The sequence below is a fragment of the Candidozyma pseudohaemuli genome (assembly GCF_003013735.1).
Source record: "Candidozyma pseudohaemuli strain B12108 chromosome Unknown scaffold00015, whole genome shotgun sequence".
Taxonomy (NCBI): domain Eukaryota; kingdom Fungi; phylum Ascomycota; class Pichiomycetes; order Serinales; family Metschnikowiaceae; genus Candidozyma; species Candidozyma pseudohaemuli.
Window position 1 is genome coordinate 78,803 of NW_020194449.1, and position 18,374 is coordinate 97,176.

At 48.2% G+C, this 18,374-nt stretch overlaps 6 protein-coding genes across 6 annotated transcripts; 3 read left to right on the forward strand and 3 right to left on the reverse strand.

Moving 5' to 3' along the window:
- Nucleotides 1-483: 483 nt before the first annotated feature.
- On the forward strand, nt 484-3,498 carry C7M61_004503 (uncharacterized protein; the record flags this gene model as incomplete). Its single annotated transcript, XM_024859823.1, has 1 exon — nt 484-3,498. The coding sequence occupies one exon, from the start codon at nt 484-486 to the stop codon at nt 3,496-3,498; it is 3,015 nt and encodes a 1,004-aa protein (XP_024711972.1).
- Nucleotides 3,499-3,533: 35 nt separating this feature from the next.
- On the reverse strand, nt 3,534-4,145 carry CTA6 (Cta6p; the record flags this gene model as incomplete). The annotated part of the gene is made up of 1 exon (XM_024859824.1): nt 3,534-4,145. The coding sequence occupies one exon, from the start codon at nt 4,143-4,145 to the stop codon at nt 3,534-3,536; it is 612 nt and encodes a 203-aa protein (XP_024711973.1).
- Nucleotides 4,146-5,225: 1,080 nt separating this feature from the next.
- Nucleotides 5,226-9,599, reverse strand: C7M61_004505 (DNA-directed RNA polymerase III core subunit; the record flags this gene model as incomplete). The annotated part of the gene is made up of 1 exon (XM_024859825.1): nt 5,226-9,599. The coding sequence occupies one exon, from the start codon at nt 9,597-9,599 to the stop codon at nt 5,226-5,228; it is 4,374 nt and encodes a 1,457-aa protein (XP_024711974.1).
- A 1,358-nt stretch (nt 9,600-10,957) lies between these two features.
- RPT5 (proteasome regulatory particle base subunit) lies at nt 10,958-12,235 on the reverse strand (the record flags this gene model as incomplete). Its single annotated transcript, XM_024859826.1, has 1 exon — nt 10,958-12,235. One exon carries the CDS (start codon nt 12,233-12,235, stop codon nt 10,958-10,960), a length of 1,278 nt encoding a protein of 425 aa, XP_024711975.1.
- A 1,619-nt stretch (nt 12,236-13,854) lies between these two features.
- On the forward strand, nt 13,855-15,780 carry C7M61_004507 (metal cation transporter; the record flags this gene model as incomplete). Its single annotated transcript, XM_024859827.1, has 1 exon — nt 13,855-15,780. The coding sequence occupies one exon, from the start codon at nt 13,855-13,857 to the stop codon at nt 15,778-15,780; it is 1,926 nt and encodes a 641-aa protein (XP_024711976.1).
- Nucleotides 15,781-15,880: 100 nt separating this feature from the next.
- On the forward strand, nt 15,881-16,702 carry C7M61_004508 (putative signal sequence-binding GTPase; the record flags this gene model as incomplete). The annotated part of the gene is made up of 1 exon (XM_024859828.1): nt 15,881-16,702. One exon carries the CDS (start codon nt 15,881-15,883, stop codon nt 16,700-16,702), a length of 822 nt encoding a protein of 273 aa, XP_024711977.1.
- Nucleotides 16,703-18,374: the final 1,672 nt, after the last annotated feature.

Consider the following 18,374-nt stretch of genomic DNA (forward strand, 5'->3'; position numbering starts at 1 on the left):
ATTGGTGAATAAGATACTATCTATCTACCATTTAGAACCAGGGAGTCGACAGATCGTTTTATTTTCTTTTTTCAAAAATAAGCTTTGCTTACTTACCGTTGAACCCACAAAAACCTTGCACTTCTTTTTCTTTCATCAAATTGGACTTTACTTATGATATACTATTGGGGAATCCCATCTGCCATATATGCTACCCTGATGAGCTTCTCTGAACATACGGTGTTATGAGCTCACATTTCTAAAATCTATATACTAACTACCTCGATTGGTTAAAGTTGTAATTCCTAATTCATAAACGGAAATCCACAAATTTCATTTATCTTAGCTGATCTGACTCTCCATGGATTTGCACCCATCGACCAAGCCTCTTATACACAGGCTTATCACTGCGTTCACGTGACAACACACGTGACCCCACATACAACCACATCGCGAACCGCGTAACCAAAACACAAACAAATCAAATCACAATTCAAACCTCCCATGTTTGCCTCTTCTTTGGTACCGCCAGAGAGGTCTACAAAATGGGAATTCACACCAATTGGAAAAAGGCGGCCACAAGAACGGTCCTCGCCTCCAGAGCCCAGAATGGCCATAAACAGTGACAAAATCTCCAACTCCCAGATCGATACCACTTTTGAAAACACAGACGATACAGAAACCCACCACCTGATGAGGCTGCCGACGGCGGGTGTTTCGTCGGTGAGTTTGCCCAAAACTACACGTTCTGGCGGGCTTTTTGACGGTTTCTTCAAACAAAAGGACAAAATTGTCGGTGACAATGGCGGCCTGGTTCAGGAAATCACCCTGAGACTCGAAACGCTCCAACAGGAGAACTACAATTTGAAGTTTGAAGTGGCCACGTTGACAAAATACATGCGTAAGACGCCTGAGGAGCAGAGAAACATGGTCTACGAGAACATGGAGCTCAAGCAGAAGTTGGCTCGCGCTTTAGAAGAGCTCGAGAGACTGGGCACAGACACGAGAGAGGATGGCGCAGCCATGGAGGCGATGAAGCTGCTGTACAAGGAGGCAATTGCTGATAAAGACGATCTCATAAGCGATTTGAAGGCACAGCTCGCACAACTACGCCTGGAGCTGAGCAAAAGTCACATTCCCGATGAATTCTACGCCAGACTCGAATCGTTGCAGAACGACAACCAGCTGCTCCGAAGACAGCTTTCGGACTCAGCCAGCAAACGCGACTACAGTCATAATGAACTCCAAGAGGAGAATAACGAATTGAGGGCTCAGATCCACCAGCTTGAGCTCCAGCAACGGAAAGTGCCACTGGACGCCAACGACCAGATTTCAAGTCTAGAAAGTGAGTGCAAATCACTCCAAAGGAAGCTTCGAGAGGCCGTTGACGACTTGAGACTGGTGGAGGGCCAAAAGGAGGCTCTAGAAGAGAGACAAAGAGGCACCAAGGCCGAGAGGGAAGCCCTTGAGCAGCGCGTGGATACGTTGGCTCACGAGAAAAAGACACTACAGGACGAGAAGGACTCCTTGGAAGCCGTCATGAGACTGATACGATCCCAGGCGCCAGGCAAAGAGCAGAAAATCGATGAATTGCATGCCGAAATGAGCAAGCTTACGGCCAGTGCCAGTCGGCGCGAGGCTCAGCTTAAGGAGGCCACTACTGAGGCTAGAGATCTCAGGAATCGCTTGCGCAGCTTGGAAGATGATATCCTCGAAAAACAGCATGAGGCGGATCGGCTCGCTCGCAAGAACGCACATTTAGAAAAGGAGCTTGCCTCAAACAGCTCACAGGACAGGTTCCGTGTTTTTGAAAACAACGACAAAACATCCAAGTTACTCGAAGAGCAAATCGACGAGTTGCGCAAGAACGCACAGCACTTGAAAGCCGAGAAGCGTGATCTCGAAGATGTCATTGCAGACTTGGAGGACCGCTTGTCCAAGCGCTCTCACCTGAAGAACGACCAGCAATATGTAATTGACGAGCTCAACGAGAGGGTCGACTTTTACGAGAAGGAGTACAGCAGTCTCGTGGAGGAAAGTGAGCGAAACACCATTAGATTCAATTCGTTGAGAGATGATTTAGAAGCGAAGGAGTTGCAGCTTGAGCAACTTAAGGCTGACTTGAGGCTGGCTCAACGTGAGCTGCTGAGGAATGACTCGATGTACTATGAAATGGAGAAGAAGCGTGCCGAAGAAAAAGTTTATCGTCTTGAGCATCAAATCGAAGCTTTGAGCACGCAAAACAGACAGCTCGAACGGGATGCCGAAGAATTCAGAAGAAAGTCTGACAACGTTGCCAAGGATAAGGAACTTCTCACCAAGGAGGTTGTTGATTTGGAAACTCGCATGAGGGACAACAAACTCTCACAGAGTAAGCTCGAAACCACTGTCAGAGATAAGGATGAGATAATAGATGCATTGGAATCTCGTCTCCGCTCTATGAATAGAGACTACAGAGGCAAGAGTTATGTTGAAGAGTCTTATGGTGCCAGGGCTGAAATGACATACGAGCTTCAGGCTATCCAGCGCGAGAAGGAACGTCTGGAGCGTGAGAAGGAGCGCCTGGAGCGTGAACTTGAGAGGCTTCAGAAGGAGCTTAACGACCAGCAACGTTACTACGAGAACAAGCTCGATGTGTTTAAAGAAAGGGCAAGACTTGATGCTATCCCAGACGACTCTGCAATGGTTGCACTTTTAGAGAACCAGCTTGAGGAGGCCAAGAGGGAGATCAAGCTCTTGGAGCAGAAGCAAAACGAACTGAGAAGGAATGATGTCTCGGCGGCTTTGGACGACTACAGAGAGAGAATTGCCGAATTGGAGAGCAGAAACGCAAACTCGCAAAAGGACAAGTCGAAGCTAAAGGAAGTCATTGACACTTTGGAGACGGAGATGAAGATCTTGGCCTCGGAGAAAACACAGTTGGAAGTTCGTGCGAGAAACTTGGACCTGGAGTTGACAAAGACTACCCGTCATTGCAACAGGCTTGCAAGGAAGGTCAATGATCTTGACACTGCCGAGTTCAAGAGCTCCAGTAAAAATGCCGAAGATGTCTTGAGGGCGAAGAAAGCCAACGCCCAACTTCAAGCTCACATTGACTCTCTCAACAACAAGCTTGCCCAGGCCTCCATTTCCAACCCATTCAGATCCTCGGGTGATAGCCGTCGCAGCGGCACCGAGCTGAGACTTCAACTGAATGAACTCCTTTTCTACAAAGCTAAGCTTTACGAGCTCCAAACCAAGGCGAAGGACCTAGCACTGGTGCATTCGATGGTGATGTCTTCCTTACGTAATGCCGACGCTGAGTTCCGCAATGAGTTGGCCAAAACAGCTCTTCTTGGTGTGCACCCCGACGTTGAAAGGAGCCCCCACAAGAAGCCCACATTCAAAGTTGTTGCCCAGTTTGTGTTGGCAGCCGTGAGATTGAGAAAGAGACACGAGAGAGCTGTGGCACGCAAGCAGCAGCTCCTACAGCTCCGTGAGGAGATTGAGAAAGATCGTATCACGTTGATGGCCGAGTAGGCCCTATTTAATGCCTAATTGATGCTTTTTGATGCCTACCGCACGATGCGTCCAATGGGAGTCTGGTACTTGTCCAGCGACATCTGGCGGGTTCTGCCGACCTGCGGCGTGTGCAATGCCGGGTAATCGCTGGGCTGGCGATGAGGCCCGCTTGTAGAACGCATCCTGACGTTGCTGAAGGTGTGGTTCACTGGGAAGTCAGACGTCACGTTCAGCCAGCTGTCAGAGACGTTGTAGTTGTCCTGGGACAAGACGGAAAACTCGGCGTTGTAGCCGTTGGAGAGGAAATCTGTCAAACTGTCGTCACCCACAGCACTGTGTAGTGGTTTGAGGATCGTTTGGTCCGGTAGTTTTGATGTTTTGGAGTCGCTTCGCAAGTGGTCTGTGCCCAAATCCGTCCAGATCGGCTGGCGAAGCATGTTTTTGTTTTTGTTGACTTTCGAGCTGAAAGTCGCCAGGCTGAGCGGAATAGCTCCGTCTTCTTCCTCTTCCAATAGAAACTGGGGAAAGATGTTTGCCAGAGCCTGGAAAAGCTGGGATGTGTCGATATCGTCAAAAGGCACGTGGTAGTTTTTCCAGTCCTCCATGAATTCCACCTGGTCCGGGTGGGAAAAGTGCACGCTCAGGTACACCAGGTCTTTGGACATGAAAAGGTGTAGTTGAGTGTTGATGTTTTTGTGGCCGTGTGCAGAATGGCTGCAAAGATGGACCTGACTTGAGGAATATGAAGGGGCCGGGGAGGAGAAAATGGGATTTCTGAAAAGGAGAAGACTTTTGCTTGAGAGTCTTTTTTGTCTTCTTTTTGGGTATTGGTATTATTTTATTTTGTATACTCAATGCTCATGTATACCTCTTATGAGTCGTGGTGAGAATGAAGGATGTTGTGGAAAAAGAAGAGCTTTTTCGAACACAGCAATAAGAAAAACAGCATTTGAGCAAATATCGGCTATTTTAGCGTTTTGATCTGGTTATAAATAAAAATACGAGGGTCTTTCAATTTTTTAGGATGTTCGTATCTCAGTGTATAATCCATATCATAGCACATATTCATCGCATATGGAAGTATCTTGAGACAATGAAAAGGTTGATTAAAAGGATGGATTTCTTTTACAAAGGGAATAAATGACAAACAGAATTAAGTTATTTTTGACTATTGTTTCTCTGATTTTGGTCTACAGTAAAGAGAGCCTCTGTATATATTCATTGCATTAGACTTCAGAGACATGATTCCTATAAGCTCGAAGGAGGTATAACTTGCACAAATCCAGAGAGTTAGATGACATTTATTCAATGTTCATAAATAAGTTCACTTTGATGGTTTCTATCCCTTCGTTCCAAAGTATCAAATCACCATATATCCTCATCTATAGCACATATAGACTACATATGTATAGCTACAAGGCCAATTATACAAAGGAGAAAACCAAAGATTGGAGGGCACTTCAAATCAAGAAGATCATTCAGGAGTTTGTTCCTTAAAATGTCTTATCAGCAGTGTGATAAGTCAAAGTATACTCTTAATGCAGCTTATTATACCTAATATTCGTCCTACTAATCCATTAAGATCTCATCTAACAAAAAATCGATGACGAAAACCAAATAAAGAGGACCACTTCTCCTCTTCATATCTCGATTTCACATCCGTGAACCACGCCTACACCCAACTTAACTATCCTATATTGCAGAGGTGCCGCTCTGCTCCTTTTCCATACTATATTACAAGATGCCTACGCCTCGGCAGACACCTCACAAAGAGACTCAAAAAGTGTCTCCTTGCGCTTCATGCGGGATTCGTCGTAGTTCGACGTCTTCACCATCTTGAACGCACCCGTACCGATGCCCATGGTCTGGCCCAAAATAATGCACTCCGAAACACCCTCAATCTTGTCGTTCTTCATGAAAAACGCAGCGTCGAACAAGTGGTCGGTGGTTTTCTCGAACGACGCAAGCTGCAACACCGAGTCTCTCATCTTCGACAAGCCGAATCTGGTGATACCCAAAACCTCACCCTTGTAGGTCATGACATCTCCCAAAAGCTGGATATGTCTGGGATCCACACTCATACCGTGCTTGGACATGGTGTAGTCGATTTCGCCAATGATGGACGATCTGGCGGCCTCGATACCGAGAGTCTCGTACACTTCCAAAATATGGTTGGTGGTGGTTTTCGTGCCAACGACACCGTCAGTCGACATCACCTGTTTGAGACCGTAACCCTCCACCAACAACTCCTTCTTGCTGTCGTCACGGATGTTGATAACCGCACGCGAGATGTTGGGGAGACCCTTGATGACCACGTCAGGAAGAGCACGCTTGAGGTGCTGCATTCTGAAGAAAAGCGATGTGTTGGTGTCGGAGGCCTTGTAGTCCAGCAGGGCCGTGCTGGCCAAGTTCTCCAGCTTCAGTTCCTTGTGGGTCACCAAAACGTTGATTCTGTCCTTTCCGTAGATGGACACTTCGTTGTTGAGGATCTTGAGTCTTGGAGCGGCAGCGATGGCCTGGCGGATGTTCTCCAAGGTCAATTCCAACTGGAGCTTCTCGATCGTACGCAAATCGATCTTGATCGACAAGAAAGCCATGTCGTTCTTGTAGACGTCCTCGATGTAGAAGGCAACGTCACGAAGCAACGTTTTTTCGATTCTGCCTTTTACCACACGAGCAGCAACCTCGTCGTCGTCATTGACCAAGACAGAATTGATAATTGGAGTAGAAATGACCTTGGCGGCGTTGATAATCTCCTTGATACGAGGCACACCCAACGTGACGTTCATGGACGCCACACCGGCAAAATGGAAAGTCTTCAATGTCATCTGGGTACCTGGCTCACCGATAGAATGGGCTCCAATGGCTCCCACAGCGGTACCAGGCTCCACCTTGGCTCGCTTGTACTTGTAGAAGCACTGGTTCAAAAACTCCACCACACACTTTTCGGAGATTTTGAGCAACTGGTTCACGGCGTTGGTGGACGAGGCGTCCTCCTCAAGCTCCATTTCGTCGTCCTCAGACCGTTTGGTGAGGTACGGACGGAGGTGTCTGTTTTCTCTGAATTGTGCAAGCTGAGAGGCCTTCTTGAAGACGTACTCACGGAGCGATCTGTAGAAAGACCTTTCGGCGTCCTTCTGGTCAATGTACTCCACACGGTCGCCGATGTCGCCTTCCACCAACTTGCCCAAATTGTCGTATCTGACGAGTTTCTGCTCCAAAGGCTGGAGCACCTTTTCCACGACATCCATGATCTCGTACGGCTTCAAGCTCTTGTCGGCGATCTGGAACGTCACGTTGAAAGCGTGGTCCCACTGTCTGTTGAAGTTGACAGGCTGAGCGTCACCTTCCATATCCAAAGGATCCAAGCCGTCTCCACCATACGTGAACTGAACAATACCATTGGACGAGTTACGAACGGTGTTATCGTAGGAAGCAGACAAATCCTCAAGCGACTTCATGAGACGTCTGGACATGTAACCTGTTTCAGCGGTTTTCACGGCAGTATCAACCAAACCTTCTCTTCCGGAAATGGCGTGGAACAAGAACTCCGGAGGACTCAAGCCGCTGAAGAAGGAGTTTCTCACGAAACCCTTGGACTGCGGCGTTTTCGACATTTTCGTGAAATGAGGCAACGATCTGTCCTGGAACCCATCGGGCACACGATTTCCGGAAATAATCTGCTGTCCAACAACAGCCACCATCTGGGAAACGTTCAAGGTGGAACCCTTGGAGCCACAGGTGGCCATGATCAACGGCGAGTTGAGCGAATCGAGTTCTCGAATGCAAACATCACCAACCTCTTCACGAACCTTGGAAAGCAAACCAGAGATCTTCGCCTCAAGCGTCTGTTCCTCGTTACAGCCCGGCTGTGTCTCCAACTTGCCTCTGTTGTAGAGATCAATGAGCTCGTCACACTTGGCGTATGCGGATTCAACCATATCTTCTTTTTTGGTCTTCAATTCGTAACCTGGCGTGACGTCGTTGATACCAATGGAGAAACCGTGGTTTCCCAAGAATCTGGCACAGAGCTTGGCCATTCTGTTCATGGCATCGGCGGCTTCGTCGGGACCGTAGTCACGGAGAATCGTGTAAAACACCGAGTGCTTCTTACCGTCACCCAAGGTGGATTTGTCCATGACACCACTCAAAATCTGGGATCCTCTGATGACGACAAAACCGTCGTTGGGCGACATTTCACTGGGCAAGCCCTTGGCGGGCGGATGGAAGGTCTTGTTTTTGGCGTCCACGTTGATCACCACCTTGGACTTCCGGTTGGGCTTGATCAAAAGCGAAAACACCTGTTTTCCTGTCCAAAGAGCCACGGGCTTGAAGATGGCCGGTGGAGGAAGGTCAAACTGCAAATCGGCATCGGACATCATCGACAAGAGCTGCACCAAAGAGGCTCTATCAAAAAATGAGTCCTTGTGGGAGATAATGTACGATCCAGTGATGAAATCCTGGGTGGCAGCGATAATGGGTTCACCGGATTTGGGCGTCAAAAGGTTGTTTTTCACACCCATAAGGTTGATGGCCTCGGCTCGGGCCTCCTCGGTCTGAGGAACATGCAAATTCATCTCGTCACCGTCGAAATCGGCATTGTACGGAGTACACACACATTCGTTGAGTCTGAAGGTTCGCCAGGGCCTGATTTTGGCGTAGTGGGACAAAATGGAGAGTCTGTGCAAGGAAGGCTGTCTGTTGAAGAGCACCACATCGCCGTCCTCAATGTGACGTTCGACGACATCGCCGATTCTCAAGTTTTTGGCGAGTTTCACCCGGTCGCCGAATTTCAAATTCCGCTTGGCCGCCTCGTTCTGCTTCAAAACGTAGTTGGCGCCAGGATGCACGTTGGGACCGTTCAAGATCAATTTCTGGAGTTTTTGGCGGTTGTAGCGGGTACATTTTTCCGGGTACGTCAAGATCTTGGCCACTCTGTCGGGGACGGCAACTTCGTCGATTTTCAAATTGGGATCAGGCGAAATCACCGTACGACCAGAAAAGTCCACTCGCTTACCGGAAAGATTACCACGGAACCGGCCCTGCTTACCCTTCAATCTCTGGCAAAAACCACGGATCGGCTTCGAGCTCTTGGACCCCAGGCCCATGTTGCCCGGAAGAAGCGCCGGGTTGGCCGCATCCGAGTTGATGTACATGGCCACCGAAAGCTGGAGATAGTCCCACTGCTCCATCATGTTGTTGATGGAAATGCCCTTTTCGATGCCCGCCTTGATGAGCGACGACGTCCACACGATCTCGGTCAATTTCACCGTCAAGTCGTCCTCGTTCAGCTGGGCGTCCATCATGACTGAAGGTCGTATGCAAACAGGAGGAGCAGGGAGGTACCTCCAGATGTATGTTTCCGGACGGCCGCCTCGGGAGGCGTCGATGCCGAAAAGCTCACAGTCGAGCGGCGAGATCTGCTTGAAGAGGTTCAAAACCTTGAGCGGGTTCAAGTCTTCATGGACCCTTTTGGCGAATTTCTCGAGTTCCGGGTTTCTCATGAAAACCTCGTCAAACTCCTTTTCCCAGAACTCCTTCTCGGGCGTGGGCTTCTTGCCGATAAAGCGAAACGTGTCATGGACGATCTTGAGAGCCGCTGGGCCGGCACCACTGGCTGCTTTCTTCACCACACCGTTAACGTGATTACACGCCAAACAACGTCTCTGTTTCTTGCACTGCTCCACGACCTTGGCCAAGATCTTCATCCGGCGGAGATTGTCGATGTTGGGTCTCCTCAACTCGCCCAAAAACCGCCTTTTCGTGTGTTCGTCCAACAAAACCAGCCCACACAGCTTACAGATGCACTGGAGCACCCTGATGATCTGCTTGAAAAAACCAACATGAAACACAGGAAGCGCCAAACGCACATGGCCAAAGTGGCCGTGGCAAGACGCCAAGTTCCCGTGACACGTGGCACACTCCACGGCGTTCAGCGAAGTACCCATCCGTGTATCCAAAGCACCGTTTTCCTTCACCTGTCTGCCCTTTTCTAGGTCGTAGAGATCACGAGTGGTGACCTCGGCCTCGGACTGGGCCACGATCTCCGACGCCGAAAGAGCACTGAATTCGAGGCCCTTGATGCATTTGGGCGCCACATCCACGACAACGTCTTTCATGGTGGGAGTTGATCTGGAAATTTTGCGATGATGATGATGAGGAAGTGCAGGAGGCGGCCTGGTGGGACGAAGTTTATGGGGGTTTTTTCGGTAAGGGGTTTGATATTTTTGAGGTGGTTGTTATTTTTCCTCTTTTTTATTTAATCTTCTTTTTTTTTTCGATTGCTTGATGTTTTTGAAGTTCGGGGGTGGCGATTGTGTGGTTAGGGTGAATTAGGGTTCGCATGCACGTTTAGTCATTTCTGTGGGGTGGACCAAAGATGAAGGAAGAGGAGTAAAAAAGTAAGATTTTTTTGAATAATTGGGGAATGGGTCGGCTTTTATAGGATTGGGTTCATTTGGGGGTTCAATTGCTTTTTTGTTGGCGGGCTTTGGTAGCTGAGATGGACCCTCTTTCAGTGGACTATGTCGTACTGTGAAATGGAATTCTGACTCATATTCTGGTTTTGCGTTATTTTCTTATATTTGTGTATTTGGAAGTATGGAATTGTGAAAATCACGAGGTTCGTGAAAGTAACCCTTTTCTCTATATGGTGGGGAATGGATGGATTATGGTGAAAAGCCTTGGATTACCTCATGGGCAGTCGTTACCAAAAAATACCTCTTATATCTCAATTCCCATTTATAAGTAGAAATTGTGAGAAATTCAACAAAACAATAAAAAAAGATTTAAGTTGACAAGACCTCTCTAGATCATGTAACCCATGTCCTCTATCACTGCCTCATTGATTTATACCTAGTTTTCATCATACCACAAAAAGCCACAATCAAGATCTTCAGCAAACTGACAAATTGTCAAATTGCAATTGTACCTCCTACACCTACACTCCCATCATGAATGATGTTTTTGCACTATTTAGGGCAACGGACCACCTCTCACTCGTTTCGCAGCCATTTCTAGCTACCGCTGCTCACACAGCAAGCAACGACAACTTCTGCGAATATCGCTCAAGCAAAGATCAATCGAAGGGATCCCATCACTTGGCAAAACCTCCTTGGCAATTGACAATTTTCGTCTTCTTCCAGAGCTTTCTGCTGATGTGCTCATGGCTACCCCGGTCGTGCGCGCACCAGGTGGCAAGAGCTAAACGCTTGTCAGCGCGGTAGCACCACCAGCATGTCCACCACAGAAGAAGGAAAGATCATCAAAACACTCGAGGAGGACGACGAGTTTGAGGACTTCCCCGAAGACTCGCAGTGGAGCTCGGAGCCCAACCCTCAGCTCAACTCAGCCAACCTCTGGGAGGAGGACTGGGATGACGACGACGCCAAGGACGACTTCACCGACAAGCTCCGTGAGGAGCTCAAGAAGGTCCCCAAATAGTTAATGTATGGATGACGAACGAATTCCCCCTGTTTTATGCGTAGAAGTTGACCAGCTTGGACTTACGGGCCTGGACCTCGCCAATGGCCTCGACAAAGTCCTCGTGCTTGATGACAGACTTGCCGTTTCTCAAGGCGATCATGCCGGCCTCGACGGTGACGGCCTTGAGCTGGGCACCGTTGAACTCGTCGGTCGAACGGGCCAATTCACGCCAGTTGATCAGGTTGTGGTCGCAGTTGAGCTTTCTGGCGTGGATCTTGAGCACAGACTCACGGGCCTCCTCGGAGGGCAAGGGGAACTCGATCTTACGGTCCAAACGGCCCGAACGCAACAACGCAGGGTCCAATGTGTCGACTCTGTTGGTGGCGGCAAGCACCTTGACTCTGTCGTCGGAGCCGAAACCGTCCAACTGGTTCAAGAGCTCCAACATGGTACGCTGCACCTCACGGTCACCGGACTTGTCCGAGTCGAAACGCTTGGTTCCAATGGCATCCAACTCGTCGATGAAGATAATCGTAGGCGCCTTCTCCTTGGCCAAGGCGAACGCATCTCTCACCAACTTGGCACCGTCACCAATGAACATCTGCACCAATTGCGGAGCAGCCAACTTCAAGAACGTAGCGCCCGACTGGGCGGCACAGGCACGCGCAAGAAGCGTCTTACCGGTACCGGGAGGGCCGTACATCAACGCACCTTTGGGTGGTTTCACGCCCAAGGCCTTGAACTTCTCAGCCTGCTTCATGGGCAACACCACGGCCTCGATCAACTCCTCGATCTGCTTGTCCAAGCCACCAATGTCGGAGTAGTCCTCCGTGGGCTTCTCGTCGACCTCCATGGCCTTGACTCTCGAGTCGTACTCGGAAGGTAAAAGGTCCAAAATGAGGTACGAGTCCTTGTTGACGCCAATCAAGTCGTTGGGCTTCAAGTTTGCCGGATCCACCAACCCAATGAGCGGCAAAAAGATCGTCTGCCGCGTACTGGTCTTGATCACGGCCGATTTGCCCAGTCTAGCAGCATCCACATCCAAGTTCCCACCCTGTTCTAGCGCCTCCTTCTCGGCATTAAGATCCAAGAGCTCCACCACGTTGCCCACCAAGTACGGAAGCTGTTTGTTGTTGTTGATCTTCTCCTGGTTGTCCTTGATGCGTTCAGCCATGACAGCCTTTTCGTGACTGAGTCTCTGGCTTTCTGAGAACATCACTGAAATGTCGTTGTGGAGAAGTTTTGTTCTGTTGGCAATGTCTTGCGTCAGCGACAGCGCGATCTCTTGATCGATGAGCTCGTCCTGCTCCAATTCCTCAAGTGTGGCCATGTTTTTTGTAGTAGGTTAGTTGTTGGAGGTTTAAGGTGGAGGTGAGCGATCTGTGGTTGCCACTGGTGCGCACACGACCTGGACTGGAGGGGTGGATTTTGGGGGGAGATGGCGTGGATGGGGGTATTTTGGGTGGGTTTTGGGGATGGTGTTTTTGGAATTGTGGATTTTTGTGGTTTTCGTTGATTTTGGTGGGGTTGTTTGAGTATGGTGAATGGCTGCGAAATGAGGAAGTGGTGGGTAAACTGGATTAGGTTAGGGTTTAATGGATTTGGTTAGGGATTTGGAATTTTGGGGATTTAGGGTGAATGGATTATGGAGGCTTTGAAAATTATAAGCTTTTCATGCTTTTTGATTCAGTGTACGGGGGAATTGGTGGTATGTGGTTGTATCAGGTGGCTGCGAAATCAGGTCCCATAGCGAAGGTGCACTAGCTATTGGTATAGGATAGACGGTAGTTTGCAACATTTTTATTTTTTTGACTGCTTTCTCTTTATTAGAGAAGAAAAATGACAATTCTATAGAATAACCTCCAAAAAGGTCTTATTATTCTCGATTTCACGAGACACTCAGGTCAGTTTTCCGTCTCCCTGTATTCATCGACCCATCGGACAGATGTGTCTGACGGCAATTTGGTGAGGTTTACACTCAATTGAATTTTTTCTTGATGCTTGTATGTTTTGAGACGTTCTTCATGAAATTTTCAAATGTGCTTGGCTTTGGAATACTACGAGTTCCAGTGGTCCGTTCTGTGCATCTACAGCGTAGAAGTGTGCATGAAGAATCTTCCACAAAAGTCATACCTTTTCGAATTTTATTTTTGATGTTTTCTCTCTTTTTTTTTTTCTCCGGAATTTTCAACTTCCTTGTTCCGTTTTCTGTCTCGACAAGCTTTGAGCTCCCATTTAGCGCCTCAAGTCTGGTTGGAAGAGTATAATGGCAAGTATTTTGCCGACAATCTTTGACGTCAGTGAAATATCAAAATACTTAGTCTGAGCAAGTGAGTTTCGTTTTCTGGAATTCTAAGTCTGCTGTAACTATCTTTCAATTCCATCCAGTGCCCCAAAATCGAAACAGTGTGATCACCACCAAGGTTTCACATATCATTCACCATCCCAGACACAATTCGGGAAATCACAAATTTTCAGAGCAACTGTTACTTTCCATTTCTCCATTTCTAAACTATCCTCGAAAACCTCCAACTGTTCGTCGACTTCTTATTATAGAAGTGAGGCTGATTCTACACATGCATCCAGCGCTAGACGACACCTTTCTTTCTGTCACATCAACTGAACTCTATTTTATCTTTCTGTAATTCTCCTCCAACATCTCCCAAAAACACCCTTTCCTCTCTCTCCCACCCCAGATAGCCACATTCCACGGTGTATCTTCACATTCCAGTGAGCATGATATTTTGCAGCCATTTCCAACACGCAACCCAGCAACCCACCCAAAATCTACAAAAACAAAAACCAAATCCAAAACCTCTCCTCCCAAAACCCCAAAAACAATCAATTAAAACCTGATCAATCCACCTCGTCACCTTGAATACACCCACGAGACACGTCCTGCCCATAAGCCCCAGCCAAATATCACCACCTCAACTACACCTTCTTTGAATGAACACACCAACGCCGGCGTGGGGGACGCCCGAAACACGTCCGCCGCTCGGCACGATCCCGCTGGGGCTCCCTGCGAAATTTGAGCAAAATCGGTCCACGCCAAGCCCGTCAAAGTCACCAGAAAGACCGTTCCAGTCGAGAACAGAAGCTTTCCAAAGCACCTTGCCTGTTTTGGCGGCGTTCCCGGTGCTTATCATTACGGGACGGCTTGTGGTGGCCCACGAGGCGCCGCATACGGCTTCTTGCTGGTTTCTACGTGTTTTGGTGCTGATTTTCCAGGCGCTTTTCTTTCTGGCGTGTGGAGGCCTTTTGGTCAACCTGGAGGCGCTGTCTGCCCACAGTAGCCGGTCCTCCAAAACGCTTTGGGTCGCTTTGGCGGCAATTGCGTCGTTTTTCGCCGCGTCAGCGGTGCTTCCAGCGTCCAGAACGGCCACTTTATACTTGGGCTTGTACTTTTCGTTTTACACGCCATACACGGCGTTGGCGTTTGTTTACGACGCGTGGAGCGGTCCCGCCGTGACTACCATCGTGGGTTACGCCATCTTGATTGGTTCTTTTGTGCTTCTCCGCAAGTCTTTGCTCAGACACTTCAATCCTTTTGCAAAGCACTATGCGGTGCTTTTTGGTGCTGCTGCGGCCACGGGCGTGTCCATTTTGGTGCTCTACGGCACCCAGCTCAACTACTTGTTTTTGTTGATGAACTTGGCCGCCGGCGGCTTGCTTTTGGTGCTGCTTCCAGAGGCCAAGTTGCGTTCTCCTACAAATATGGTGGTTGTGTCCGTTTTCACCTACTCTTTGGAGACTTTTGTGCTTAGAACGAGCCCCTTTGGCGTTCTTGATGCTATCGTGTCGGTGGTGCTTCCATTGGGCATCAAAGTCGATCTTCTGGAGGAATTCACCGCTCTTCCTTCCGATACTCCTACAGCTCAACCACACATTGTCACGGAGATCCTCAGCCACTCCGACACCCGTGCCATTTTCAATTTCCTTCTCCTCAACACGGCATTCATGTTTGTGCAGCTCTTGTACTCGTTCAGATCGAAGTCGTTGGGTCTTTTGAGCGACTCTCTCCATATGGCGCTTGATTGTGCCTCATTGGCATTGGGCTTGATAGCCGGAGTGCTCTCGAAAAACCCCGTGAACGCCAACGGCCTCTACCCTTTTGGACTCCAGAATTTTGAGATTTTGGCGGGTTTCACCAACGGCGTTTTGCTCATGGGTATCAGTGGAAGTATTATATTTGAAGCCATTGGCAGACTCTTCCATCCTGTGGCGCTCCAGCAAACCACAGAACTTATTATCGTCTCCATTCTTGGTCTTTTGGTGAACATCGTCGGTATTTTTGCCTTCAATCACGGCCACAGTCATGGAGGACATTCCCACGATCATGGACATTCTCATGGACACTCTCATTCACACTCCCATAGCCACGGTCACAGCCATGCAGAAGCAGACGACGAACCAGAGGTCAATGACAATATGAGAGGAATTTTTCTTCACATTCTTGCCGATACGTTGGGATCTGTTGGAGTGGTTATTTCGACAATTCTCACGACGCTCTTTAAATGGCAAGGTTTCGACCCTGTGGCGTCGATTATCATTGCTGTATTGATCTTCTCTACAGCTGTGCCACTCATCAAATCCACAGGCTCATCACTATTACTCCAACTTGGCGAAAAGAAAGAACAAACAGTCAGAAATGCTTTGAACGACATCACCACCATCAAAGGCATAAAGTCGTTCACTTCTGTTCGTTTCTGGCCATCCCACTCAAAACAGATTAAAGGCTACATCCACATACAGGTCTACAGGGGAGAAAGCATAACTCTGCTCAAAAAACAGTGTCAGGACGTTTTTGCCAAGTACAAGATTGACGTTGGCTTACAGATGGAAAACGACTACGACCTGTGCTGGTGCCGCTAGTGCACTTATGAACCGCGCACGACCTCATCAAGCCATCACATAATACATCATTGAGATCTCCAATTCCCCACAAAACTACAGATTAATCCACAACCTGACCATGTCCCGAATCGGAGTTCTTGCACTTGGTCCTGCGGGCGCCGGAAAATCCACTTTTTGCAATTCCATCATTTACCACATGCAATCAATTGGCAGAAGAGCCCATATAGTGAATTTGGATCCTGCGGCAGAACCCACGGAATACGAGTTTACGGTCGATATCAGAGACCTTATCTCCGTGGATGACGCCATGGAAGAAATGGGCATGGGTCCTAACGGTGCGTTGGTGTTTTGCTTCGAGTATCTTTTAAATAACTTGGACTGGCTCGATGAGGAGATTGGAGATTACAACGACGAGTACTTGATCTTTGACTGTCCCGGTCAGATCGAGCTCTATACGCATGTGCCCGTCTTGCCGACGATTGTGCGTCATTTACAGACAACATTGAACTTCAATTTGTGTGCCACATACTTATTGGAAGCGCCATTTGTCATTGACAGATCCAAGTTCTTCAGTGGCGCTCTAAGTGCAATGTCGGCGATGATTTTGCTTGAATTGCCACACATCAATATCTTGTCAAAGATCGACCTCATCAAGGATGAAGTCTCAAAGAAACAGCTTAAACAATTTTTGAACCCAGACCCGCTTGTGTTGGAGAAGGACGCGGACAAACAGCTTAATCCTCGGTTCGCTCGTCTTAATAAGAGCATTGCACAGCTTGTGGACGATTTTGGCATGGTACAGTTTCTTCCTCTTACATGTTCAAAAGACACCACGTCTGTGGCCACCATTCTCAGCTACATTGACGATGTCACGCAATGGTCTGAGAATCAAGAGCCCAAGGAACCCAACGACGAGTTTGAGCTTCCCGAGGATGATTAAACTTTTTTGCATATACCCCTGAGTCCAAGTCCGTGGCTATGTTTGTTGCATGACCTTCTACGGATTAGTCAATAAGCGCTCCGACTGTTATTTAGGGAGATCATGGGCTACTGACTCTGGTGTCAGAGCTCCAGACAAATACAGGTACCACGAAATGGTCTAGACAGGCAGAGTAAGTTCCACAAAAAAGGGGTCTTCCAGTCATGGCACAGATTTGCATTTCCAGGGATAGGGAGTTACCCCAGAAGGGATTTTGCAGATACTCTTGGAGAGGAGTTGCATTGACCGCAAAAGGCAATTGGACTCAGGGTCCTCGTATTCGCATTTTGAGGTTTGATGCGTTGATGGGCTTGACAGACATATTGCTATCGTTGCAATTGTCATTGCTCGGAGATAGACAGACAATTCCAGACAATTTACAAAAAAAAAAAAAAAAATGTCAAAATATCGGAGTCAGCAAATTAAGGATGCATGCCCCCCAATGTATCATCAAGGTGCAAACCCCTCTGACCAATGCTCCTACCACGCCCCATGGCTCAAATGCGAAAAGAGAGTTTCGAAGCTCAAGTCCATGCATGTTGCCAGAATCAAAAGAAACGACCCATCCGGTTATGACCGAATTGAGGCAAGTGTAAATTATCGGTGGAGGATCAATGTCTCAAAAGAACCGACGAGAGTTAGCGAAAGGTACAAGTGTGCAGTGCTATGTATAAAGTTCATCTTCAGCCTCATGGGAAACAATGATATTAAGGTTGATGTGACAAGCGATAAAAGTACCCGATAAGCGTTTTTGTTTTGGAGAGGATATGAGGTTTTGCGTTTTCAGCTATATGCTCTATTGACCAGGGGCATGAAACAATACAAGGCGGATTTTGTATCGAGGAAAAAATTTGTAGCGTGGGTGTTTCCCGCAGCAACTAACCGTTTCCTAATTCACCCGGGCTTTTCTACATTAAAAAAAAAATCCAATTGTTACTGGTTTGAAGCTTGGACTCGGATAGTGGCAGGCGAGCGGCCTGATAGCTGTCTGCAGTACGAGAAAAGGCTGTGGGAGTCATGTGCAGACCTTAATGTCGCGCCCTCAAAGCGACCGGCTGCAACTTTACCCGCTGTGCGGTACCGGCTATGCAGTGTGCGTCTCTGATAATGCAGAGTGCGTCATGTGTGTTTGTCTTGTCGCGCATGGTGCGTCGAATGGCTCTCTCTTCTCGAATACACATGCTCTCCAATCTCCGACCAGCGCATTGAACAAGTCCTGCAGGACCCATAATCACTGCTGCTAAAGAACAATCTCATTGATTGAGCCGCTCAGGAATCTGTCAAAACCAAATTTAGAATGTCCTCCTAAAAAAACCCACATTCTCATAAGCCAGCCAGAAAAATGCCCGAACGACATGCCAGTCTGCCGCCGAGGGCCCTGGGTATTCTCATGCATTGATACGGACGTGCGTTTTTTTATTTGGACCAGCAAAAGCTCTTACTATGCATAGTACAGGTGAGCGAGGCAAGTTGAAGAGGCTTCGATTCTAGATAAAGACAAAACCGGCATACCGCAGCTTCTATTTAAGACACACATTGCGGACTTCCGCCCATCCTTGGGGATTTTGGGGGCTTTCTGGGATGTCGATATTTTCGCCAAATACCTCAAAGGGTGCGTTTTAGCGGGTGACGA